The sequence below is a fragment of the Lates calcarifer genome, linkage group LG12 (assembly GCF_001640805.2).
Source record: "Lates calcarifer isolate ASB-BC8 linkage group LG12, TLL_Latcal_v3, whole genome shotgun sequence".
Taxonomy (NCBI): domain Eukaryota; kingdom Metazoa; phylum Chordata; class Actinopteri; family Centropomidae; genus Lates; species Lates calcarifer.
In genome coordinates, this window is record NC_066844.1 from 21574374 (window position 1) to 21602166 (window position 27793).

The 27793-nt window shown below is 41.3% G+C and overlaps 1 protein-coding gene and 1 long non-coding RNA gene across 37 annotated transcripts; one reads left to right on the forward strand and one right to left on the reverse strand.

Moving 5' to 3' along the window:
• Positions 1-1941: 1941 nt before the first annotated feature.
• On the forward strand, positions 1942-27034 carry LOC108881445 (collagen alpha-1(VII) chain). 36 transcript variants are annotated; one of them, XM_018673472.2, is made up of 66 exons: positions 1942-2181; positions 3658-3867; positions 3955-3990; positions 4078-4113; positions 4227-4331; positions 5088-5114; positions 5298-5351; positions 5465-5509; positions 5597-5632; positions 5791-5826; positions 5910-5969; positions 6077-6202; positions 6285-6347; positions 7723-7767; positions 7916-7978; positions 10686-10895; positions 10992-11027; positions 11118-11153; positions 11262-11339; positions 11790-11843; positions 11957-12001; positions 12089-12124; positions 13020-13055; positions 13139-13198; positions 13312-13437; positions 13517-13579; positions 13959-13994; positions 14087-14146; positions 14262-14306; positions 14456-14527; positions 15111-15182; positions 16053-16262; positions 16354-16389; positions 16480-16515; positions 16624-16701; positions 17161-17220; positions 17334-17459; positions 17687-17740; positions 17854-17898; positions 17986-18021; positions 18871-18906; positions 18990-19049; positions 19163-19288; positions 19516-19569; positions 19683-19727; positions 19815-19850; positions 20700-20735; positions 20819-20878; positions 20992-21117; positions 21345-21398; positions 21512-21556; positions 21644-21679; positions 22438-22473; positions 22565-22624; positions 22740-22784; positions 23052-23087; positions 23279-23314; positions 23866-23934; positions 24577-24630; positions 24838-24891; positions 24991-25053; positions 25137-25199; positions 25390-25503; positions 26058-26135; positions 26628-26681; positions 26798-27033. In XM_018673472.2, the coding sequence occupies exons 1-66, from the start codon at positions 2074-2076 to the stop codon at positions 26888-26890; spliced, it is 4365 nt and encodes a 1454-aa protein (XP_018528988.2). In that variant the 5' UTR covers positions 1942-2073; the 3' UTR covers positions 26891-27033. The 36 variants fall into 36 exon arrangements, 35 of the variants coding, with proteins under 35 accessions (XP_018528988.2, XP_050930272.1, XP_050930273.1 ...); XM_051074315.1 differs by lacking the exons at positions 17161-17220; positions 17334-17459; XR_007814263.1 differs by lacking the exons at positions 26058-26135; positions 26628-26681; positions 26798-27033 and having other exon boundaries at positions 24838-24883; positions 25390-25471.
• LOC108881456 (uncharacterized) lies at positions 23325-25538 on the reverse strand. The gene is made up of 3 exons (XR_007814264.1): positions 25403-25538; positions 25077-25176; positions 23325-23635 (listed from the first exon to the last, which is right to left on the reverse strand). It is a non-coding gene; the product is annotated as an uncharacterized LOC108881456 (long non-coding RNA).
• Positions 27035-27793: the final 759 nt, after the last annotated feature.

Consider the following 27793-nt stretch of genomic DNA (forward strand, 5'->3'; position numbering starts at 1 on the left):
CTACTCAGCTGTGTGCAGTTTTTCAGCACATATTCAACCTGAGCATGATGGTTGTCCCTGCCCTGTGGAAAACATCATGCCTGGTTCCTGTGCACAAGAAGAAACATTCAAGCTCACACTGACAACAGACCAGTGGCTTTGACTTCATGTGTCATGAAGTCACTGTAGAGGCTGGTCCTGAAGCACTTCCTCTCAGCAGTCAAACCATCACTGGACCCCCTGCAGTTCGCTTACCAGCCCCATATTGGAGTGGAAGATGCCACACTCACCTTGAAGAGGCAGGCGGCATATGAGTCGTGCTTTTTGACTTCTCCAGTGCATTTAACATCATACGACATGCCCTGCTCAGTAGTAAGCTCCTAGACGTGCAGGTAAATGCTCCACTAGTGGCCTGGATCACAAACTACCTCACAGGTCAGCCACAGTATGTGAGGCTGCAGAACAATGTGCCAGACATCATCAAGAGTACAGGGGCACCCCAGGGAACGGTCATGTCTCCCTCCCTCTCTATACCTCTGATTTAAGGTATTGCTCACACTCTTACCATCTACAGAAGGGCTTGTATCAGAAGGGGACTGGAGACTGAGTATAGGAGCCTGGTGGGTGGTTTTGTGGAGTGGTGCGGCCTAAACCACCTAGAACCCAGTGTTACAAAAACTAAGGAGTTGGTGGTGGACTTTAGGAAGCAAAGCACCTGTCTCAACCCAGTCACCATTAAGGGAACAGAGGTAGACACTGTGGACGAGTATAAATACCTGGGTGTCCACATAGACAACAAATTGGATTTGACTAAAAACACAGAAGCTGTCTAAAAGAAAGGTCAGAGTTGATTGTTTTTTCTCAGGAGACTCAGATCTTTGGGTGTCTGCAGAACCATGCTGCAGATGTTCTATCAGTCAGTGGTGGCCAGCGTCATCTTCTACACTGTTGTGTGCTGGGGCAGAGGGGGGAAAGCAGCTGATGCCAACAGACTCGATGAGCATCAGGAAAGCTGGTTCTGTCCTGGGAGTGGAACCGGAGTCACTGGCAGATGTGGCAGAGAGGAGGATGCACAGGAAATTCCTCAGTATTATGAACAATGCCGCTTACCCCCCTGCATGCCACACTGGAATCATACCAGAGCACTTTTAGTGGTAGACTGAGACCACCAAGGAGCACTACAGAACACCACAGGAAGTCTTTGCTTCCAGTGGCCATCAAACTCTATAACTCCTCCCTCTTCTGCAGGAAGGATATCTATCAATAAAATTCTTCAAAGGCACAAGAATCTCCTTCAGGATTAATTAAGTTCTATCTTATCTTATCTTATCTTGCATGTGTGTGTGTGTGTCTGTGTGTGTGTGTCTGTGTGTGTATCATCATGGCAAGATGTAGTCCAGCAGACACCTACTGTGGTATGATCTGACAATGAGCACCGAGAACTCATTTGTTGAAATGTCAGCATGTTGATGGGCATTTAAAAATAAAAGATTGTTCATTGACAGCTAGATTAAAAATGACATTGTTGCTGACAGAATTACTAAATGGAAACAGGCTTTTAATTTACTTAAACAGAATTTCTGGATGTATAATTCCAGTTTCTCTTGAATCTGCAGTTGTCTTTGATGCAGTACCTTCTGGTCTTTTGAGATTAATGTAAGGAGAAGACATGTTTGATGTGAATCTGTAGTTTACATTTAACCAGATGTTAGATGCTTCACAGACAAACATTTACTAAAAGTCATCATGGGAGACTCCACAAATCCTCCTGTCGAGCTATTTTAACTCTAGATTTTAAAGTATTAATTTGAAGTCAGTTTATAATGTTTATGAGAAATATTGTGTTTAGAAAAGCAGAGAAGTCATCTAAAAATAAACCTTTCATTTATCCTGTAAACCAGATAGATGCTGTCAAGATTTAGGGACATATTGATGGGGAAAGAGTGTTTTGTAATATCGAAACTTAAACAGCGTTGCAGGATTTTTTTTTCTCTGTTAGTAGTGTGTTGCGTCTGTCCATAATTTATCGGGCAAACTGGTCGTTTTAAGTCCATAGTCGGTGCCTTTAAGTTTGTAATATTTGGTTTTGTCAAAATGTTTGAATTGTATGGGTCGTGGGCATTTGTATGCGGGGTTATTTGGTCATATGCGGTGTACTCGGTGGAATGTGATGTCCAACTCTGTGTCCGGGGACAGCTTGAGGTGAGTGGTCATCAAATCCACATCATCTGTTCTGGATGGTCGTCATGTGGTCGAGCAGGGATGGAGGGGGAAAAAAGGTTGTCTCTCATGGTATGTGTAGGATCGAGTATGTTTACCATCTGTGAAAGCGTGGCTGGTATTGTTTTCCCCCTGTGAACCCGTATGTGTGTGTGTGGGAGAGTGGGAGAGAGAGAGGGAAAGAGTGTGTGTCATCTTGGCAAGATGTGGTCCTGGAGTAGTGGGAGGCAGTTTTGAGTAGTTTGGCAGGTGTTTATATGTCTGTGGACAGATTTTGTCACAACTGTGACAGTTTCAACTGATAGGTGTGTAGTTGTGATCAAAATAAAGGCCGAGTTCAAAGCTGGGTGTGGTTCTACCCAGTCCTGAGCACTGATTTAATAATGTAGTAATGACCTGTAGCGGAGCGGGCTGGGGGCAGGTTCGTCTGTCACTGCCTCACAGTTACAGATGTGCCCAATGCAGTCTCTCCCATACATTGAATGCGCGCTGCGCATTTATTCGTCCAGTCTCTCTCTCTCTCTCTCTCTCTCTCTCTCTCTCTCTCTCTCTCTCTCTCTCACACACACACACACACACATACAATGAGAACAGAGCCGTCTGAATAGCTCCGCTTCTCCATTCCTCGGGAGGAAAGATTGTTGTTGGCTGGCATCTGCCAGTTAATATCGACTGCTCCTGCAAGTACCTAACTCGAAACACGAAACTCAAGTAGGTAAACCTTAGCAGTCTGACCAGTGTGGTAAACTATTCAGTTAATTTGTTTCAAAGATTTCAATGCTTCAAGCAGTGCTGTTGTGCTGAGGCAGCTGGAATGGGACAGTTGAAGAAGGGATTGGGAGGACAGCAGCCAACATACTGCTGAAGCAGAGCCAGCTAAGGCAGACATAACAGGTGACGTTAACAGTAAACACAGAGACAGAGCTGTATAATGTATTACTTGTTAGATTATACAAAGTACATGGCAATTAAAATATTTGCAGTGGAGCACTCTAAGGTATCATTTAATGTTAAATTTAAGAAGTGTCCACCACAGCTAAGAGGTTCACATTATGCAGCTAATAGAACCAGCAGGGGCACTGTGTGTTGTTTGTATTGTGTTGAGTCCACCCTCCCAGGTGTCAACAATGTTGCCAAAGCATCTAAATAAAATATGCCAAAGTGCACAATAACAGAACAAAGAACAATAAAACAACACTAAGATCGATGTACAGTACATATACAGTCATATACAGTATATACACAGCTAGATAATGATCTCTCTCCCATCTCATTATAATCCAATCTCCATACAGCCTTAGTAGGCTACCTAGGGCCTTGCACTTTCTCCAATGAACCATCAGCAGGTGTCTCGGCTGGAGTGATCCCATCACAAGATGGTCTCCAGTTAAAATGCATATTAACCTAAATCAGTTGTTTTTAAAAATATTTGTTTTGTTTCTATCTGCTGAACACTAGGGTGCCCGTGGTTTTCCAGGAGTGAAGGGATTAAAAGGGGAGCAAGGAAAGATTGGACCTGTGGGACCAATAGGGCCTCCTGGAGCACGCAGTGTAGAACCAGGACCAAAGGGGTCCCCAGGGGCTGTTGGACAGCCAGGCAAGCCAGGATTACCAGGTGATCCTGGGCGACCTGGGAAAGAGGGTGATGCTGGAAAACGAGGAGATAAGGTGAAGTAAAGACAGTGTCAACCAATGAAGATTTTCTCATGGAGTCAACAGGACACTGCTAATATGATGTATGTGTTTGTGTTTCAGGGGGACAGGGGAGAGAAAGGCGACCAAGGAGAAGCTGTAAGTGCTTATGTTAGATTGATGAAGTCAATGTTCATTTTTAGCTAAACATCTTCAAAATCAACTGAGAATTTCTGTGTTTGCCAGGGAAAAATGGGGCCAGCTGGTCCATCGGGTCCAAAGGTAAACTGCTCTCCATCCCTGTTGTAGTGAAACCCTTGTGATATAATATGTTGTAAATATAGGCAATAGAAGTATATAGAAGTACAAAGACGGTGTCTGTGTATGTACTGTAGGGAGATGAAATAACAGGTCCACGAGGGGACAGAGGCTCTCCAGGGCTTGCAGGAGAGAAGGGAGAGCCTGGTGCAGCAGGACCAACAGGACCCAGAGGAGACCGGGTAAGATTTATGCATAATACAAATAATACTAAATCTCACACGTCCATATTATTCACCATGTCATGTGTTTCCTAACATGTCTTAAGGGTTTTGTGGGACCTCACAGTGATAAAGGAGACAGAGGAGAGTCTGGACAAAAATAGGCAAAATGATATGTGTTGTTTTAAAAATCTGTTGGCAGATAATTGTGTTCATTAAGTAATATTTCCCTCATTTTATTGCTTCTGTTTCTTGTTTTTGGGAGCTGAGTTTTTGCAGTGTGTCAGCTTTGCTTTGTTGTCATTGGGTTAGAGTGTCTCCCATTTCTTCCATTTCAAGTGTTTGTTTCTTCACTCTACTTTTCTCCTTCCTGTTTTATTTAGAAGTTTCTTTCCTTGGTTTGTCTCTTGTGCTTTTATTTCTTTCTTCTGTTCCCACCTGTTACACCTATGCTCAATCTGCTAATTATCCCTGTGTATATATAGTTCTGTCTCTCCCCTGTTTTGGATTTCCTCAGTTTTTGGACTTTGGATTACATGTGCCTGAACTGGTCTGTAAGCTTGTGTTCTTTTGTGTTTGTTAAATAAATCATCTGAACTTTCTAAGACTTCCCAGTGTCTGCAATAGGGTCCATTCTCATGTGTTCCCTGCTTCAGATGTGACAGGTTGGGCTGATATATTTGAATACCAAGGCTCTTGTTCGTGGAAAGAACAAGAGCCCACACTGTGCTGTACTGGTAATTACTGTTATATCACTTTTTTTCTGCACTCTTACAGGGAGAGACTGGAACCAAAGGAGAGAAGGTGAGTCTTGATGATTGGCATTAACATGGAAGTAGCTACATTAATGTTGAATGAATGTAGATGCATAGTACTGTATATTCATTTAATGCAGCCTGGTCTAGAAATGAAAAACTTGTATATGAAGAAGTAGAACAGAGAAGCTGAATGCAGCTAACAGTCGTTTCCTGGTTCTGATTGATGCAGGGTCTACCTGGTTCTCCAGGCACGACTGGAGAGAGAGGTCCACTTGGGGAAAAGGTGAGTCTGACCAGACCATTAACACTGAAGGCTCAATCTCAGTAAGTGACCCATGATGGTGTGAGAATGCTAAGTGCTTTCTCATTAAACCTGTGGTAACTACTGTCATTCAGGGTAACACAGGAGACAAAGGTGCTGCTGGCATTAAAGGAGAAAGAGTGAGTATAATCATGCTGTAGATCAACACACATATTTAATGTTAACACAACTATATGAACACAGTGTGTTACCTGTCGTCATGCTAGGGAGCAGCTGGTGAACAAGGAGAGCCTGGAAAAGATGTGAGTTACCTTTTCATGGTTTGATTTCAGAGTGAGATGTGTTAAATGTTGTCTTTCATGTGTACAGTGTTGTTTGTCTCTGCATTGTTCTGAAAATTATATATAATCATACAGATAAATAAATTTTTGTTTTTGTCTTTTTTTGTTTTGTCATTCAGGGGGCACAGGGATCTCCTGGGTCTAAAGGAGATAAGGTGAGCTTTTGCTGTGCGTTTTATTAATTCACCTGAATTGTAGCAAACTCTGTGTCACAGATATGACAAAATATGTGTTACAGGGAGAGAAGGGCGTAGGACAGTCAGGTCCTCCTGGTCTGGTCGGCCCTCCTGGTTTAAAGGTGAGTAACAGCATGTGGTGCAGCAGAGGATGATTTGTGTATTTACCTCTAATCAATTAGAGCAGTTTACTGGACTTGCTACAGGTCAAAATCAAACTGCATTTCAGGGGGATCCAGGCCTTCCTGGTGAAGCTGGTCCTCCAGGGCTCCAGGGGAAGACTGGTGATCACGGGCTGCCTGGCCAGAGAGGAGAAACTGGACAACCAGGACCTCCAGGACAAGTGGGAGACAAGGTCAGTGGAGCTGCTGTTGACATAGTACTCTGTGCTTTTAATCTTTGTGATGTGATTTTCAACTACTGAGTTTAATTTTCAGGGTCTTCTAGGCTTTCCAGGCCCTGCAGGAAATGTTGGAGCTCCTGGACCTCCTGGAGAGGCCGTAAGTTTGAATCCAGGTTTTATTAAAATCTAGATTTTATTAAAATGAGATAATGGTGGGGGGGCCCCAATGGCCGAATGGTCAGGGCACGTACTGTATGGGCCCCAGTTCCCGGAGCAGCTGGACCCTGGTTTGACTCTTTCTCGACTTTACTACTGCATGTCATTCAACTACTCTATCTCCCCGTTTCCTGTCTTTCTCTACTGTCCTATCTAATAAAGGCTAAAAGCCCAAAAACAAGAATTAACCAAAAAAAAAAAAAGATAAGTAGCTAGGTTCAGTCAAGAGTTACTATATTAAGACTTGACATTTGATCCTGCTGGACATGGATTGTTGTGTGACGTCAGGTTGGAACATGTAAATTGGTGGGAGGTTTGATCTCTCTTACAGTTTAATGCAAAATCTCTGGCACCTCTGGACAAATTACAGTACATATTTTATTGATTTTTGAAGCTAAAAGAAGTAAATGCAACCCTTGCAGCAAAGAGATATTGAAAGATTAGCCTTTCTTCAAATGTTAATGCACTGTTTCTTTGTATGCCTCTGTGCTGGCGACAGCTGTGGCCTGAGGCCTTATGTTTTCAGGTTGTCAGTCAGTGCTGTTCTCATGAACACAATATCTCAAGAACACTTCAAGAGAATTTCTTCAAATTTGGTACAAACCTTCACTTGGACTCTGGGATGAAGGCTGGCTGATTTTGGTTGTCAGAAGTCAGAATAACTGTAACCCCATCTCCATCACATTCTTGTGAATGTGATGTATCAGGAATGTCTGGAGGGAACTTCATTCCATGTGGCACAAATGTCCACTTGGACTCAACAATGAACTGAACAGAATTTGGTGGTCAAAGGTCACTGTGACTTCTCAAAACACATTTTTGGCTGTAACCTGAGAATTAAAATGGTAATAATGACAACTAGGACAGGGTCCTCCTGTTCCTCTGGTACTCCACCACAAACTGATTAGTTTTGCTGATATCGAGCTTCAGGTGATTGTCATTGCACCATGTTACAAAGCTCTCTGTCAGTCCTCAGTAATCCTCTGTAAGAGTAGTCTCTGAGTGAAGAGCATGTTTCTCATTGGAAATTATTCACTGGAATCCTGCATGTCAATTTAGTGAAAACTTCCATTTCACCAAAAAAATACACTTAATACCTTATTATTAAATCTCTTCAAAGTCTTCACCACATATATTATGAGTCTGGACAGATTTTACAACTGGGAGGCAGTAATTCTAGTTATTCCAGGAACTAAGCCAGACAAGACATTACACTGCTTATATCACTGAATTGTGATCTAATATGAACTTGCCTCAGGAGGACAGAAACTAACACTGACATGTTTGCGTGTCTTCTTTTGTCTGTCATGTTGTAGGGCAAGGACGGTCTTCCTGGATTGAATGGAGAGAAAGGGTCAACAGTAAATATCAAGTGTTTCCTTTTTTAATCCATCACTCAGAAATATGACACAGTGAACACTTGGATGTGTCAAACTGTTTATTACAGTAAAATCTCCTCTTGGGTTTCTGTTATATGTTATTGTTCTTACATGTTTGGTTTATATTTAGGGTGACAGTGGGCCCAAAGGAGAAAAAGGGGTGAAGGGTCAAGATGGAGCACAAGGGGAGCAGGTAAATTTAGGACAGAGGTGATAGTTTCAGAGCTGCTACTCATCCTTTTCATTTTTGAATTATCTTTATTTTCCTGAAGAATCATCTAGTTTTTTGTAGTAGAAAATGTCTGAAAATAGTAAAGGTAACCACCTAATTATCAAGAAGCTCAAATTGGCATCTTCACATTGTTTGTTATATCCAAACAGTAGTCCAAAACACAAAGATAGTAAAATTTCCAGTGTATAAAGCATAGAAAACCAGAAAAAGAAAAGATCCATTGCATGTTAAGTTAAAACCAGCAAATATTTGGTGTTGTTTCTTGAAAATGAGTCAAACAATAAATTGATTATCAAAATTATGTAAGATTTTTTTTTTTTTAATCAATTGACTAATTGTTTCAGCACTGGGTCACTGGTTAGTTGGTTTTTACTATAATTAATCAAAATGAGTTTGTGTAATATGAAATCATTTATAATGTGAATCTGATGGCCAAAGAGTCAGAGGCATTGATTGGAGATTTAACTTAACTGTAATGCAACCAAGAAAAGATCATATTTGGGTGATATTCTGATGTTAAATCAGTGTCATAATCAATAGAAAAGCCATCCAGTAGTTAGTGCAGGTATTAATTTAACTGCTGTAATTGCTGTAATTCTGTTTCCTCCCTACGTGGAGAAACCAGTCAGCCTGGAGTTCCTGGTGAACTGATCTGTGTTTTTGCTTCCTTCTAAATATCAGCATACCTCAGACGTGGTCATGGGGAACCAGGGCTAGGGAGAATAGGAAACTGTTGGAAAACTACTATACTAGCAACCCCAGTGAGTGGGGCTATTTACAGCGGTTATGGGACATGTGGATGCTTCGAAAACCCAACATCTATGCTGACAACTTCTGGCTCAGTGTTCCAACATTTGCAAATGTCAACTGCTATGACAACTAGAGATTAATGACGTACAACAAACATGCTACAGCAAGGGGGAGCCAGGATGACAGGTCAGGGCGGTGATATTGTCATCCCCACACTCCAAGATTACCAAGACTAAGTGGCAAAGTACCTTCTGAAAGTCTGCTAGAGTGAATGCAGCACTACATACTATCTCTACCAGGACCATACTTGAGACCAACAAGCTGACATACACCAACAATGATCCAAGAGATGCTTGGCTACAAGATGAACACCATAAGCTACAAAGGACAATATGCCCCACGGAGGAGGAGGCTAGAGGCCAAGATCAAGGCAACACGTACTGCAATGTTACCAGAAGGCAACATTGCAGATGTTCAGGCCTTGGGATCTCTTAGATGAATGGAACCCATTAGGAGGTTGAAAGGAAGTCATCCATAGCCAAGTACCTACACAAGAGTGAGGCCGGTCCTGAAGGTGTCTGAATGGGGAAAACAAGGTCCAAGCCATCCACACATAAGCCCTGCCAGTCAGATACCCCACTGGTACAAGAAGCTGGCCAAAAGAGGAGATAGAGGCCACGGACATCAAGACAAGGAAGCTCCTCACAGTGAATGGAGGGTTTCATCCCAAGTCCAGCACCCTGAGACTGTTTACTAAGCGGAACGAGGGAGGCAGAGGACCTGATGAGCATCAGAACCACTGTCCAAGATGAAACAACAAAGATCCAGGAGTACATCAGGAAGATGGCCCCCAAAGATGAACTGCTAAGTGAATACTTCAGGCAGCAGAAACCTGATGACTATGAAGAGGAGGAGACAAGCCCCTGTATGGCACATGTCATCGATGGGTAGAAGAAGTGGCTGATATCAAGAAATGCTACCAGTGGCTGGAATAAGCTGGACTGACAGACGGTACAGAAGCACTAATCAGGCTAGCATAGTGTACAGAAACATCTGCACTGAGAATCACCTAGAAGTCCCAAGGTCAGAGTGGACCTCACCTGAGGTGGTTAAGAATGACCAAGCTAAGATCCCGTGGGACTTCCAGATCCAGATTAACAAACTGCTGATGGCTAACCAACCTACCATTGTGTTGATTGATAAGCAACAGAAGAAGTAGTAATGAATGTAGCAATCCCTGGCAACAGCAACATCAAGAAGTAGGAACACAAGAAACTCAAAAAATATCAAGGACTGAAAGAGGCAGTTGAAAAGATGTGCTGAATAAAGGCAACAGTGGTGCCAGTGGTTATCAGAGCACAGGGGTCTTTTACCCCCAAACTGGAAGATTGGCTCTTGCAGATTGCAGGTACAACATTTGAGGTCTCTGTCCAGAAGAATGCAGTCCCCGCATGGCAAAAGCACTCCCCAATGGCAGGGGCGTCCCTCAGCAGGACAATGCTTCAACCACACTGCAAAAACTGCTCAGAAGTGTCTCAAAGAACATGAAAAATAGCATAATGTGTTGACCCAGCCTCCAAACTCCCCAGATCTCAATCTGATCCAGCATCTGTAACAATATTTAGTCGGTGGTACGTGTTAAAGTAACATCGAGATAAATACCAGAACCCATGGTTTCTCAGGAGAACATGGTATTGTAACCAAATAATCAGTGCTATTCTCTTCACCTGTCAGTGGTCATAATGTTAGGGCTGATAAGTGTATATTTTCAGGTCATTGTAATCTACATTTCTTTCTTGTCTGTCATACTGTCTCTGCAAGTGTGCCCTTTGATCCATGTAGATCCATGCAGCATTAGTAGGCAATGTAGGGCCCACTAAAATTGCTTTTTTTCCTCCCATCTCCTGTTGAACACTAGGGTGCCAATGGTTTACCAGGAGAGAGCGGAGAAAAAGGGGAACAAGGAGAGATTGGACCTGTGGGACCAAAGGGGCCTCCTGGAGCACGCAGTGTAGAACCAGGGCCAGAGGGGCCCCGAGGGCTTGCTGGAGAGCCAGGCAGTCAAGGATTACCAGGTGTTGCTGGGGAACCTGGGAAAGATGGTGATGCTGGAAAACAAGGAAATAAGGTGAAGTAAAGACAGTGTCAACAAATGAAGGTTTTTTTTTTTTTTTAATGAAGTCAACATGACACTGCTAATATCATGTTTGTGTTTGCGTTTCAGGGGGACAGGGGAGAGAAAGGTGACCAAGGAGAAGCTGTAAGTGCTTTATGTTGGATTAATGAAGTCAATTTTTGTTTTTAGCTAAATATCTTCAAAATTAACTGAGAATTTCTCTGTGTTTGCCAGGGAAAAATGGGGCCAGCTGGTCCATCGGGTCCAAAGGTAAACTGCTCTCCATCCTTTTTGTAGTAAAAACTTTGAGATATAATGTTTTATAAATCTAGGCTATAGAATGAAGTTCAACAACATTTGTCTCTGTGTGAACTGTAGGGAGATGGAATAACAGGTCCGCAAGGGGACAGAGGCCCCCCTGGTGAGGCAGGACAAACAGGACCCAGAGGAGACCGGGTAAGATTTACACATAATACAAATGATATAAAATCTCACACATCCATATTATCAGAATTGCCAAGTAAGTTTACACATACAAGGAATTTGTTTTGGTATATTGGTGCCAAAACAGTGATGATAGACTATGTAAGACTACGGTGGGAGGTGGAGTGCATTAAATAGTTTATGACCACGGTGGGAGGGATCAGCCATGATCTTTCCTGCCTGTACACAGGTCCTGGAGAGAAGGCAAATTGCAACCAATCACCATTTCAGCAGACCGACTGACATGCTGCAGTCTGCCTTTGTCCTTAGTAGTGGCAGCAGCGCACCAAACACCTACACCTACAAAAACATTTGAACTAAATTAATGCAGCCTGGTCTAGAAATGAAAAACTTGTATATGAAGAAGTAGAACAGAGAAGCTGAATGCAGCTAACAGTCGTTTCCTGGTTCTGATTGATGCAGGGTCTTCCTGGTTCTCCAGGCACGACTGGAGAGAGAGGTCCACTTGGGGAAAAGGTGAGTCTGACCAGACCATTAACACTGAAGGCTCAAACTCAGTAAATGACACATGATGGTGTGAGAATGCTAAGTGCTTTCTCATTAAACCTGTGGTAACTACTGTCATTCAGGGTAACACAGGAGACAAAGGTGCTGCTGGCATTAAAGGAGAAAGAGTGAGTATAATCATGCTGTAGATCAACACACATATTTAATGTTAAAACAACTACATGATCACAGTGTGTTACCTGTCGTCATGCTAGGGAGCAGCTGGTGAACAAGGAGAGCCAGGAGAAGACGTGAGTTACCTTTTCATGGTCTGGTTTTAGAGTAAGATGTGTTAAATGTTGTCTCTCATGTGTACAGGTTTGTTGTTTATGCATTGTTCTGAAAATTGTAATACTACATTATCATCGATCAGTAAAGGTTTAAGGTAAACATTACAGTATATTTACTATTGTAGTTTGCACAGGGAGGACCTATTATTTATCAGGGATTAATTCAATATATTATTCTGTTTAATTTTCCTGAACTTTTGAAGAGCTAAACCAACTGTGCCATTTAACATCCTTGATAAACATTATTTTGTGAGCTCAGTATTACAACCATAAAATGGGTTGCTTGTTCTTTTTGTAACAATATGAGTAACTACACTAATTCAACATCCTCCTCATATTTTTATATAAAAATTGTGTGTGGCACATATTACATAATACAGATATTTAGCATGTTTCTGTGCAGTAATTGGCTCTTTACCGCACAATTTAAACTAGGATTCTTATTATCTTAGAATTCTTAATAATGAATGCCAAACTGATCTTTTGGGAGCTTGCAGACATTTGCAACAATTTCTAGACAAACAGAAAAATCTGTGTTTTTTTTAAAATTATTTTATTTTTTTATTAGTACTGATTAACTCTCCCGTTGCCCTTCATATTCTGTATACTTTTTTCTTTTTACTATTATTCAAAAACAAAAGATAACCACTTTAGAATCACGAATGTCATGTACAACAACAAGTCCTACTACACACACACACACACACACACACACACACAAAGGCACATTGTCAGCCGCTGGGTCACTTTGACCCAGAGGACAATGCGAGGGTTAAAAATATTTTTGTTTCCAACAATGGTTCATTGATGTGGACCTTCAGTCAATTTTTTCACACCCTCTTTGTTTTTCATTCAGGGGGCACAGGGATCTCCTGGGTCTAAAGGAGATAAGGTGAGCTTTTGCTGCGTTTTTCATTAATTCACCTGAATTGTAACAAACTCTGTGTGACAGATATGACAAAATGTGTGTTACAGGGAGAGAAGGGCGTAGGACAGTCAGGTCCTCCTGGTCTGGTCGGCATTCGTGGTTTAAAGGTGAGTAACAGCATGTGGTGCAGCAGAGGATGATTTGTGTATTTACCTCTAATCAATTAGAGCAGTTTACTGGACTTGCTACAGGTCAAAATCAAACTGTGACTGCATTTCAGGGGGATCCCGGCCTTCCTGGTGAAGCTGGTCCTCCAGGGCTCCAGGGGAAGACTGGTGATCCCGGGCTGCCTGGCCAGAGAGGAGAAACTGGACAACCAGGACCTCCAGGACAAGTGGGAGATAAGGTCAGTGGAGCTGCTGTTGACATAATACTTTGTGCTTTTAATCTCTGTGATGTGATTTTCAACTGAGTTTAATTTTCAGGGTCTTCAAGGCTTTCCAGGCCCTGCAGGAAATGTTGGAGCTCCTGGACTTCCTGGAGAAGCAGTAAGTTTAAATCCAGGTTTTATTAAAATGAGATAATGGTGGGGGGGCCCCAATGACCGAATGGTCAGGGCACATACCGTATGGGCCCCAGTTCCACTTAATACACTTAATACCTTTTTATTAAATCTCTTCAAAGTCTGTACCACATATATTATGAGTCTGGACAGATTTTACAACCGTGAGGCAGTGATTCTAGTTATTCCAGGAACTAAGCCAGTACTTACTCACTAAGCGCCTTTGCATAGAACTGTATAAAATCTGTATTTTTGATAGGGTATATAGGTTCATTGAAGTTTAAGGTAATCTGTCTGAGAGAGAAGAGGAAGAAGAAGAACAGATGTAATTTATGATTTTCTATGATCAATATCTTGTTTTCTAGGGCTCTCCTGGTACAGACGGGGCCAAAGGAGACAAGGTGACCATCCAAGCCAACACATATTTCAGTCTATCTGCTTAAATGTTAATAGATTTTTTTTTGAAGGGTATACATATTATTTCTGTTGCCAGGGGCAAGATGGTGTTGGTGTCCCTGGTTCCAAAGGAGAGAGAGGAGAACAAGGGCCCAGAGTAAGACATTACACTGCTTATATCACTGAATTGTGATCTAATATGAACTTGCCTCAGGTGGACAGAAACTAACACTGACATATTTGTGTGTCTTCTTTTGTCTGTCATGTTGTAGGGCGAGGACGGTCTTCCTGGATCAGATGGGGAGAAAGGGTCAACAGTAAATATCAAGTGTTTCCTTTTTTTAATCCATCACTCAGGAATATGACACAGTGAACACTTGGATGTGTCAAACTGTTTATTACAGTAAAATCTCCTCTTAGGGTTCTGTTATATGCTATTGTTCTTACATGTTTGGTTTGTATTTAGGGTGACAGTGGGCCCAAAGGTGTGCTGGGAGAAAAAGGGGTGAAGGGTCAAGATGGAGCACAAGGGGAGCAGGTAAATTTAGGACAGAGGTGATAGTTTCAGAGCTGCTACTCATCCTTTTCATTTTTGAATTATCCTGAAGAATCAACTAGTTTTTTGTAGAAAATAGTAAAGGTAACCACCTAATTATCAAGAAGCTCAAATTGGCATCTTCACATTGTTTGTTGTATCTAAACAGCTCTCCAAAATACAAAGATAGTAAAATTTCCAGTGTATAAAGCATAGAAAACCACAGGATTCATTGCATGTTAAGTTAAAACCAGCAAATATTTGGTGTTGTTTCTTGAAAATGAGTCAAACAATAAATTGATTATCAAAATTGTGGTAGATTTTTTTTTTTTCAGTTGACTAATTGTTTCAGCACTGGGTCACTGGTTAGTTGGTTTTTACTACAATAAATCAAAATGAGTGTGTATGATATGAAATCATTTATAACATGAATCTGATGGCCAAAGAGTCAGAGGCATTGATTGGAGATTTAACTTAACTGTAATGCATGGGTGATATTCTGATGTTATGGTAACCACAGCTCTTGATAAAATATCATTGAACTAATCAACGTGTATATTTCTGTTTGACATCTATTTGACATCAGGGTCTGAAAGGAGAGCCAGGAGAAAGAGGACTGACTGGAGCCCAGGGTGACCGTGGCCCTGATGGACAGAGGGTGAGTGACACTGTGCATGGATGTTAATTGTGATCTGGACTTCCTGGTGATCTGATCTGTGTTTTTGCTTCCTTCTAAATATCAGCATACCTCAGACGTGGTCATGGGGAACCAGGGCTAGGGAGAATAGGAAACTGTTGGAAAACTACTATACTAGCAACCCCAGTGAGTGGGGCTATTTACAGCGGTTATGGGACATGTGGATGCTTCAAAAACCCAACATCTATGCTGACAGAAACAACTTCTGGCTCAGTGTTCCAACATTTGCAAATGTCAACTGCTATGACCACTAGAGATTGATGAAGCCCTGCCAGTCATCAGATACCCCGCTGGTACAAGAAGCTGGTCAAAGGAGGAGATAGAGGCCACAGACATCAAGACAAGGAAGCTCCTCACAGTGAATGGAGGGTTTCATCCCAAGTCCAGCACCCTGAGACTGTTTACTAAGCGGAACGAGGGAGGCAGAGGACCTGATGAGCATCAGAACCACTGTCCAAGATGAAACAACAAAGATCCAGGAGTACATCAGGAAGATAGCCCCCAAAGATGAACTGCTAAGTGAATACTAAAGACAGCAGAAACCTGATGACTATGAAGAGGAGGAGACAAGCCCCTGTATGGCACATGTCATCGATGGGTAGAAGAAGTGGCTGGTATCAAGAAATGCTACCAGTGGCTGGAATAAGCTGGACTGACAGACGGTACAGAAGCACTAATCATGGCAGCAAAAGAACAGACACTTAGTACAAGATCAATGGAGGCTGCAGTCTGCCACACCAGATGGTCTCTAGTTACAATGTGTATGAACTTAATTCAGTTGTTTTTAAAATTGCTAAAACATTTTTCCTTCCATCTCCTGTTGAACACTAGGGTGCCAATGGTTTACCAGGAGAGAGGGGAGAAAAAGGGGAACAAGGAGAGATTGGACCTGTGGGACCAAAGGGGCCTCCTGGAGCACGCAGTGTAGAACCAGGGCCAGAGGGGCCCCGAGGGCTTGCTGGAGAGCCAGGCAGTCAAGGATTACCAGGTGTTCCTGGGGAACCTGGGAAAGATGGTGATGCTGGAAAACAAGGAGTTAAGGTGAAGTAAAGACAGTGTCAACAAATGAAGGTTTTTTTTTTTATGGAGACAACACAACACTGCTAATATCATGTTTGTGTTTGTGTTTCAGGGGGACAGGGGAGAGAAAGGTGACCAAGGAGAAGCTGTAAGTGCTTTATGTTGGATTAATGAAGTCAATTTTCATTTTTAGCTAAACATCTTCAAAATTAACTGAGAATTTCTCTGTGTTTGCCAGGGAAAAATGGGGCCAGCTGGTCCATCGGGTCCAAAGGTAAACTGCTCTCCATCCTTTTTGTAGTAAAAACTTTGAGATATAATGTTTTATAAATCTAGGCCATAGAATGAAGTTCAACAACATTTGTCTGTGTGTGAACTGTAGGGAGATGGAATAACAGGTCCGCAAGGGGACAGAGGCCCCCCTGGTGAGGCAGGACAAACAGGACCCAGAGGAGACCGGGTAAGATTTACACATAATACAAATGATATAAAATCTCACACATCCATATTATCAGAATTGCCAAGTAAGTTTACACATACAAGGAATTTGTTATGGTATATTGGTGCCAAAACAGTGATGATAGACTATGTAAGACTACGGTGGGAGGTGGAGTGCATTAAATAGTTTGTGACCACGGTGGGAGGGATCAGCTATGATCTTTCCTGCAAGCATGTCTCTGTGCAGTAATTGGGTCCAAATGGAAGTTTAACTCAACATACTTATGTAATCACATCCTGATTAAACTTCTGTTTTAGTGGCATGGCTGTCATATAAATATATAATCATACAGATAAATAAATTTTGTTTTTGTCTTTTTACTGTTCATTTTAAACTAGAATTCTTTTGCTGTGCGTTTTATTAATTCACCTGAATTGTAACAAACTCTGTGTGACAGATATGACAAAATGTGTGTTACAGGGAGAGAAGGGCATAGGACAGTCAGGTCCTCCTGGTCTGGTCGGCCCTCCTGGTTTAAAGGTGAGTAACAGCATGTGGTGCAGCAGAGGATGATTTGTGTATTTACCTCTAATCAATTAGAGCAGTTTACTGGACTTGCTACAGGTCAAAATCAAACTGTTACTGCATTTCAGGGGGATCCAGGCCTTCCTGGTGAAGCTGGTCCTCCAGGGCTCCAGGGGAAGACTGGTGATCCCGGGCTGCCTGGCCAGAGAGGAGAAACTGGACAACCAGGACCTCCAGGACAAGTGGGAGACAAGGTCAGTGGAGCTGCTGTTGACATAATACTTTGTGCTTTTAATCTCTGTGATGTGATTTTCAACTACTGAGTTAGGGTTAGATTCAGTCAAGAGTTACTATATTAAGACTTGACATTTGATCCTGCTGGACATGGATTGTTGTGTGACGTCTGATTGGAACATGTAATTTGGTGGAACAGAGAAGCTGAATGCAGCTAACAGTCGTTTCCTGGTTCTGATTGATGCAGGGTCTTCCTGGTTCTCCAGGCACGACTGGAGAGAGAGGTCCACTTGGGGAAAAGGTGAGTCTGACCAGACCATTAACACTGAAGGCTCAAACTCAGTAAATGACACATGATGGTGTGAGAATGCTAAGTGCTTTCTCATTAAACCTGTGGTAACTACTGTCATTCAGGGTAACACAGGAGACAAAGGTGCTGCTGGCATTAAAGGAGAAAGAGTGAGTATAATCATGCTGTAGATCAACACACATATTTAATGTTAACAAAACTACATGATCACAGTGTGTTACCTGTCGTCATGCTAGGGAGCAGCTGGTGAACAAGGAGAGCCTGGAAAAGACGTGAGTAACCTTTTCATGGTCTGGTTTCAGAGTGAGATGTGTTAAATGTTGTCTCATGTGTACAGTGTTGTTTGTCTCTGCATTGTTCTGAAAATTGTAATACTACATTATCATCGATCAGTAAATGTTTAAGGTAAACATTACAGTATATTTACTATTGTAGTTTGCACAGGGAGGACCTATTATTTATCAGGGATTAAGTCAAAAATATTATGTTTAAATACCTGCTCCTTTTACGTTTTCCTGAACTTTCGAAGAGCTAAACCAACTGTGCCATCTAACATCCTTGATAAACATTATTTTGTGAGCTCAGTATTACAACCATAAAATGGGTTGCTTGATCTTTTTGCAACAATGTGAGTAAGTAAACTAATTCAACATCCTCTTCAGTTTTTTATATTATTGTGTGCGGCACATTGACATTCAGTATGTCTCTGTGCAGTACTTGGCTCCAAATGGAAGTTTAACTCAACATACTTATGTAATCACATCCTGATTAAACTTCTGTTTTAGAGGCATGACTGTCATATAAATATATAATCATACAGATAAATAAATTTAGTTTTTGTCTTTTTACTGTTATTTTAATCTAGAATTCTTTTGTCAAACTCTTTCCTTTCAAACTCAGTCCAATTATTTAATCTTAATGAGAGAACGTGTCTTCACCAGCATAATAATGAATACCAAACTGACATTTTGGGAACATGCAAACATTTGCAACACTTTTTAGATAAACAGAAAAAATGCATTTTATCAGTATTAATACAATGTTTTGTTTTCTTTTCAACAATGGTTCATTGATGTGGATCTTCAGTCAATCTTTTCACACCCTCTTTGTTTTTCATTCAGGGGGCACAGGGATCTCCTGGGTCTAAAGGAGATAAGGTGAGCTTTTGCTGTGTATTTCATTAATTCACCTGAATTGTAACAAACTCTGTGTGACAGATATGACAAAATGTGTGTTACAGGGAGAGAAGGGCATAGGACAGTCAGGTCCTCCTGGTCTGGTCGGCCCTCCTGGTTTAAAGGTGAGTAACAGCATGTGGTGCAGCAGAGGATGATTTGTGTATTTACCTCTAATCAATTAGAGCAGTTTACTGGACTTGCTACAGGTCAAAATCAAACTGTTACTGCATTTCAGGGGGATCCAGGCCTTCCTGGTGAAGCTGGTCCTCCAGGGCTCCAGGGGAAGACTGGTGATCACGGGCTGCCTGGCCAGAGAGGAGAAACTGGACAACCAGGACCTCCAGGACAAGTGGGAGATAAGGTCAGTGGAGCTGCTGTTGACATAATACTTTGTGCTTTTAATCTCTGTGATGTGATTTTCAACTACTGAGTTAGGGTTAGATTCAGTCAAGAGTTACTATATTAAGACTTGACATTTGATCCTGCTGGACATGGATTGTTGTGTGACGTCTGGTTGGAACATGTAATTTGGTGGAACAGAGAAGCTGAATGCAGCTAACAGTCGTTTCCTGGTTCTGATTGATGCAGGGTCTTCCTGGTTCTCCAGGCACGACTGGAGAGAGAGGTCCACTTGGGGAAAAGGTGAGTCTGACCAGACCATTAACACTGAAGGCTCAAACTCAGTAAATGACACATGATGGTGTGAGAATGCTAAGTGCTTTCTCATTAAACCTGTGGTAACTACTGTCATTCAGGGTAACAGAGGAGACAAAGGTGCTGCTGGCATTAAAGGAGAAAGAGTGAGTATAATCATGCTGTAGATCAACACACATATTTAATGTTAACAAAACTACATGATCACAGTGTGTTACCTGTCGTCATGCTAGGGAGCAGCTGGTGAACAAGGAGAGCCTGGAAAAGACGTGAGTAACCTTTTCATGGTCTGGTTTCAGATTGAGATGTGTTAAATGTTGTCTCATGTGTACAGTGTTGTTTGTCTCTGCATTGTTCTGAAAATTGTAATACTACATTATCATCGATCAGTAAAGGTTTAAGGTAAACATTACAGTATATTTACTATTGTAGTTTGCACAGGGAGGACCTATTATTTATCAGGGATTAAGTCAAAAATATTATGTTTAAATACCTGCTCCTTTTACGTTTTCCTGAACTTTCGAAGAGCTAAACCAACTGTGCCATCTAACATCCTTGATAAACATTATTTTGTGAGCTCAGTATTACAACCATAAAATGGGTTGCTTGATCTTTTTGCAACAATGTGAGTAAGTAAACTAATTCAACATCCTCTTCAGTTTTTTATATTATTGTGTGCGGCACATTGACATTCAGTATGTCTCTGTGCAGTACTTGGCTCCAAATGGAAGTTTAACTCAACATACTTATGTAATCACATCCTGATTAAACTTCTGTTTTAGAGGCATGACTGTCATATAAATATATAATCATACAGATAAATAAATTTAGTTTTTGTCTTTTTACTGTTATTTTAATCTAGAATTCTTTTGTCAAACTCTTTCCTTTCAAACTCAGTCCAATTATTTAATCTTAATGAGAGAACGTGTCTTCACCAGCATAATAATGAATACCAAACTGACATTTTGGGAACATGCAAACATTTGCAACACTTTTTAGATAAACAGAAAAAATGCATTTTATCAGTATTAATACAATGTTTTGTTTTCTTTTCAACAATGGTTCATTGATGTGGATCTTCAGTCAATCTTTTCACACCCTCTTTGTTTTTCATTCAGGGGGCACAGGGATCTCCTGGGTCTAAAGGAGATAAGGTGAGCTTTTGCTGTGTATTTCATTAATTCACCTGAATTGTAACAAACTCTGTGTGACAGATATGACAAAATGTGTGTTACAGGGACAGAAGGGCGTAGGACAGTCAGGTCCTCCTGGTCTGGTCGGCACTACTGGTTTAAAGGTGAGTAACAGCATGTGGTGCAGCAGAGGATGATTTGTGTATTTACCTCTAATCAATTAAAGCAGTTTGCTGGACTTGCTACAGGTCAAAATCAAACTGTGACTGCGTTTCAGGGGGATCCAGGCCTTCCTGGTGAAGCTGGTCCTCCAGGGCTCCAGGGGAAGACTGGTGATCGCGGGCTGCCTGGCCAGAGAGGAGAAACTGGACAACCAGGACCTCCAGGACAAGTGGGAGATAAGGTCAGTGGAGCTGCTGTTGACATAATACTTTGTGCTTTTAATCTCTGTGATGTGATTTTCAACTACTGAGTTAGGGTTAGATTCAGTCAAGAGTTACTATATTAAGACTTGACATTTGATCCTGCTGGACATGGATTGTTGTGTGACGTCTGGTTGGAACATGTAATTTGGTGGAACAGAGAAGCTGAATGCAGCTAACAGTCGTTTCCTGGTTCTGATTGATGCAGGGTCTTCCTGGTTCTCCAGGCACGACTGGAGAGAGAGGTCCACTTGGGGAAAAGGTGAGTCTGACCAGACCATTAACACTGAAGGCTCAAACTCAGTAAATGACCCATGATGGTGTGAGAATGCTAAGTGCTTTCTCATTAAACCTGTGGTAACTACTGTCATTCAGGGTAACACAGGAGACAAAGGTGCTGCTGGCATTAAAGGAGAAAGAGTGAGTATAATCATGCTGTAGATCAACACACATATTTAATGTTAACACAACTACATGATCACAGTGTGTTACCTGTCCTCATGCTAGGGAGCAGCTGGTGAACAAGGAGAGCCTGGAAAAGATGTGAGTAACCTTTTCATGGTTTGGTTTCAGAGTGAGATGTGTTAAATGTTGTCTCTCATGTGTACAGGTTTGTTGTTTGTGCATTGTTCTGAAAATTGTAATACTACATTATCATCGATCAGTAAAGGTTTAAGTTAAACATTACAGTATATTTACTATTGTAGTTTGCACAGGGAGGACCTATTATTTATCAGGGATTAAGTCAATATATTATTCTGTTTAATTTTCCTGAACTTTCGAAGAGCTAAACCAACTGTGCCATTTAACATCCTTGATAAACATTATTTTGTGAGCTCAGTATTACAACCATAAAATGGGTTATAGTATTAATTAACACTGTGACTTCTCAAAACACATTTTTGGCTGTAACTTCGAGAATTAAAATGGTAATAATGACAACTAGGACAGGGTCCTCCTGTTCCTCTGGTACTCCACCACAAACTGATTAGTTTTGCTGATATCGAGCTTCAGGTGATTGTCATTGCACCATGTTACAAAGCTCTCTGTCAGTCCTCAGTCTAGACAGATTTAAACTGCGGAGGCTTACAACCGTGAGGCAGCAATTCTAGTTATTCCATGAACTAAGCCAGTATTTACTTACTAAGAGCCTTTGCGTAGGACTGTATAAAAATCTTATTATTATTTTAAATGGGATCTCTGAGTTAAATCAAGTTTAGGATAATCTGTTCCTGTCCCTCCCCTTCTCTCTCAGACAGATGTAATTTATGATTTTGTATGATCAATATCTTGTTTTCTAGGGCTCTCCTGGTACAGACGGGGCCAAAGGAGACAAGGTGACCATCCAAGCCAACACATATTTCAGTCTACCTGCTTAAATGTTAATGGATTTTTTTTGAACAGTATACATATTATTTCTGTTGCCAGGGGCAAGATGGTGTTGGTGTCCCTGGTTCCAAAGGAGAGAGAGGAGAACAAGGGCCCAGAGTAAGACATTACACTGCTTATATCACTGAATTGTGATTTAATATGAACTTGCCTCAGGAGGACAGAAACTAACACTGACATGTTTGTGTGTCTTTATTTGTCCATCATGTTGTAGGGCGAGGACGGTCTTCCTGGATTGAATGGAGAGAAAGGGCCAACAGTAAATATCAAGTGTTTTGTTTTTTAATCCACCACTCAGGAACATGACATATATCAACTGAGTGTTTCAACCAGAGCTTTCAGCATCTCTTTCAGGGTTCTTTTTTCAAAATACCTAATGGAGGCATAAAGGGAAAAGCCGCTGAATAAATCTTTAAACCTGACATGCTTAACAAAGGAAAAATTGCTGAGGCATTGAAATATGCATGGTTGTTGTTGTTTTTCGTGGAGTCATATATAATGGAGTGTGTGTTTCTGTGTTCATCAGGGTCCCCCAGGGGTCCGTGGGCTTCAGGGAGAGAAGGTGAATAATACCTGTACTTTTCAGATTTTTACGTGTGATTGTTCTTGTGGCCATCAAACAGGCTGCTGGGGTCTGGCAACATGTATTTCCTACAGCAGCCACTATAGCTGCATCCCCTGAGCTTTCTGCTCATGTAAAGCTGTGAATTAAATCGCTGTGCCTCTGTTAAATGTTTCACTTTTTTTTCTCAGGGTGAAATTGGACTGCGAGGTGACAAAGGAGAGAAGGTGTGTGCATTTTAATATCTAATAAGCTCTATTTCTGCTCACTCTTTCTCTGCCTCTGTTGCGTGTGTATTTGTTTATATTGGTAAAGACGACAGTGACGCAGAAATGGAGAGAGGAAAATCAGACATTTTGTGTTGACAGTGGCTGTTTTAAAAGAACACACGTTAATTAACTGTGATACTACAAGTACTGTAGCACAGCTTAAGAAATAGGCAACAAGAAACATTGTGTGTTGATGTTTTGGCTCTGTGGGTGAAGCCAGATGTTTACAGCTGTACTGTCATTCACGGTCACACTGTTCTGTGCTGGTGGGCGGACCTCCTGGAGGGCAACAAAGGAGAAACAGTCAATGAACTCTTGGAAGTGTCAAATTGTTGTAGGTTGTTGTCGATTCTTTTTCTATCAGCTGACTAATTGTTTCAGCACAGAATATTTTGTAAGTTCGTTTTTACTATGTTTAATCAAAATGAGTGTGTATGATAACCAACCAGGGAAAGATGATATAAATAATCAACGTGTATATTTCTGTGTATGTGTGTATTTGACATCAGGGTCTGAGTGGAGAGCCAGGAGAAAGATCCATTGGCGTCCCAGGCACCCGAGGCCCTGGTGGACAGAAGGTGAGTGACACTGTGCGTGGATGCTAATTGTGTGGGGAATAAGAGTGCAAAGGGAGAGATTGGTGTCATAGGAATGAGAGGATTTAAAGTATTTTCAGTGTTTGTGTGTGTGCATGAGACACAGTGTTTGTTTCCTCTGTGTGGCTTCAACCTTAGAGCATCTTTCACACAGAAATGTAACTAATGTGATTTCATGTTCAGTGTCAGTGGAGGAGCAACAGAGCAACAGGTTGTAAACTGACAATGCATTTATATAGTGAATCCTGGACTGAGGCTTGACTTTCAAAAAATATATTGCAAAATCAAATCGCAATCGCAATATCTGTCAGAAAAATCACAATTAGACCAGTAACTTCCTGGAGACTCCTCTGGAAGACTGGCAACCTGTCCTGGCCAAGAAATAGTCAGGCACATAATCCTTTAGTCCTTTAAAGCAGTGAATTGAAATTTTCATGTTTCATTTTTCACTCTATGTGTGTGTGTGTGTGAAGTGCTTGTTCATGTGATCCAGCCTGAGCGGTGTCTGAAAGGACTGTCTGTGTATGGATGAGCTCTCTGTCTGGCTGGTTTGGTGCATTTTGCCCCTGTGTGACTCATGAGCATCTTCACGTCTGTGTCAGTGATGAACGTTTGTGTTTCCAGGGTGACCGAGGATCCAAGGGGGAATGTGGAGACCCTGGACTCAAAGGCAAGCAGGTGAGATGGGGACAGACAGGAAAAATGAGATGTGGTGGGAGGAGGAGGACACAAAACAACTATGAATGACAAAAGTGGTTTAGTGATAATTTGATACTGTGGGGTCACTTTTTTGTGATCATATGTTAAACTTAGATTAAATGAGTCAGAATTGTGTCACTCATATTTTATCTTGTAAGTAAAATGAATGAATGTTTTTGTGTTCAGGGGGAACCTGGTATTAATGGACGACCAGGCAAAGCAGGACAACAAGGTAAACAGGTATGACTCATCTATATCTGTAGAAAAACAGGCATCACACGGTGTATGATATCTTTATGTGTTTCAGTCATTATCTGATGTGCTCTCTGTGTTTTCCAGGGAGCTATCGGACATTTCGGTGTTCCTGGGATCCCTGGAAAAGAGGGGCTAGTCGGCCCTAAGGTGTGTAGTGCACTAAAACAAACCTTTTTGTACAATTACTGTCCCTCAATGTGAAATCGAACTGCTTTTCTTCGTCTGCGTAGGGTGACCGTGGTTTTGACGGGATTCCAGGACAGAGAGGACCTCAGGGAGAGAAAGGTGAAAGGGTGAGTTTCTAACTTTAACTCACCGTATACCGTATACATACAAGTCCAAAAGTAACATCATGATAATCAGACTATGCACCATACCTAACCTTCATATTCTGCATGTGCTTTCAGAGGCACAGCATCAATCATCCTCTCAACCACATGAAACCTTGAGGTGTGTATTTAACAGTCTCGTTGCTTCATTCAGGGTATTGGTGTACCTGGCTCTCCTGGTCCCAGTGGAGTGCAGGGGCCCCCTGGCAATCCTGGCCCTCTAGGACTAATTGGTGCTAAAGGGCCTGAGGGGCTTCAAGGACAGAAGGTGACAACACTTTGGCTTGATGATGGCTAATTCTGTACTGTGGTCACATGCTTTATCTATGAGGGAGGGGGTCTATTGAAGTGAAGATAAAATTTGGTACAAAAATCAAAGAAGGCAGAGCATCCGATCTAAAACAATAAACTCAGACAAAACAGTTCATTTATAATAATACAATATATAAGAGAAATACTGTATAAGGATAAAAGGAAGAAAAGGAAAAAAGGACTTTGTGTACTTGATGTATTTATAGAGAAAAAGAGTTATTAATACATTTAGTGCCAAGCTGTGTGTAACAGAGCTGCATTATAACAGTATCAAAAGTTGGATTCTCTGTAGACTTGATGTCTGCATCATAGTGAAATCACTGTTGGGTAGTGTGTGTGTGTGTGTGTGTGTGTGGACTGAGACAGCAGCAGTACTGTGTACACACCTGTAACCACCTGTCCAGAGATGATGCATGCATGGGACATTGTTATTGTGTGATAAACTCATGTTCAGCCTTATATCGTTTAACTTTGTCTATTTACTTGTAATGCTGTATTGCTTTGTGTCAGGGAGAGAGAGGGCCAATCGGTCCCACCATGATTGGTCCACGTGGTATCCCAGGTATCCCGGGAGAGAGAGGAGAACCGGTTAGTGTCACACTAGTCTCCTTCTGTCTTTTGGCTTATTTCTTGGTAATCATCTTGGAAAAGGAACTACTTTGACACTTAACAAAACATCTGAGAATCTCTGAATTACTCATTGCACGTCAGCATTGCACATTTCACTACCAAATGCAGACAATCTTTTCAGGGAGGTCAAATTCTCTCGCTCCAGTGAGCTTTTCGGTGTCAGGCTTCGTTGCTTTGGCAGTTCAATTTGTATCCATCAAAGCCTGTCATTTAAAATGACAACAACATATTATTAAAGCTGTTTTAGGTTAATTTTAGGACCTCAAGACACAAGACATCAATACTGACAAACCAAATAAATTTGTCTGTATAAGTCACTATTGCTGATTTAACCTTTCACTTTGACTTTGCATTTAGTTCACATGCTGCACCTGGTCTCAGTCTAATGAATTAATGTGCTGCAAGTCTCTCTGTGGGTCGTGTGTGTCCTAATACCTGTCTGTGTTGCAGGGAGAAGTGGGTCCAGAGGGAGCCAAGGGAGACAGAGGAGTACCAGGCATGACAGTCAGTGCTTGATCCATAGAAATCAAATCTGAAGACACCAAACAGCACACACATACACAGAGTTGATATTGGGATTGTGTTTATAAGTGTGTTTCCCCTTTTTATTTTGAATTCAGGAGGATGAGATCAGAGAGTATGTTCGCTCAGAGATGAGTCGGCTCCGTGGTGAGTCTTTCATGCAGCCTGAATTGCTAATTTATGACTACTGAGTACTATGAGTACTCAGCCTCAGCTAATCTCTATAAAAGTGTAATTCAAGAGTTGTAGAGGGCTACAGCAATGCCATGACTCTTTAAACTGACCTTTATTATTCCCTCTCTCTCTCTGCTTCCTTCCTGTCCATCTGTCTGATCCTCAGCGTGTAAAGGTAAGTGAGTATTCTATACCACATATGCTGCAGCAGAGTGTAGTGAGAGCACTGTCATTTATTATATATTTTTCTAAAGATAGAGTGCATTGGCCCTCATTTAGCAGTTATATTCAGTTAATATTTGAAAAATTCACGCTCATTTATAATTAGGCACACAAAAGAATGTGGTATAAATCATGTTTGTTGGCATTTGTTAGAACAGTGTAACACCACGGTGTAAGATGCAGTTTTTTTTTTCGAGTTAAATCTTGAATAATATTAATATGGTTTTGTGATATCCCTAATTCTGACACTTTGTGTTGTTTCATATGACTTTTGCAAGTTATCATCATGTCTTAGTCTTTAAACACAAGTCAAATTCAATTCATTTATGAGTAATTTTGTAGTAGATCTTTTAGATTCATTAGATGCAATGGTCTGACTAAGACAATGGCCTCTAATTAAAGAACATGTTGTATATAAAACTAACAGGATTGATTTAATTAAATACATTATTAAGTAAATTTATTATTATTATTATTAGTAGTAGTAGTAGTAGTAGTAATATTATCAATAATAATAATAAATATTGAAACCTCAAAATGATCAATTTCCCCAGAAGTTTTATTAAATGTGTTTGTTGTCGAAGCTGTAAATCAATGCAAGACCACATCAGTGTTATGAGGCAGCAGTTGCAGTAGCATGAGATAAGTGATGGTGAGGCAGGCACTTAATAAATATGCAGCATTACTGAGAATGAGGC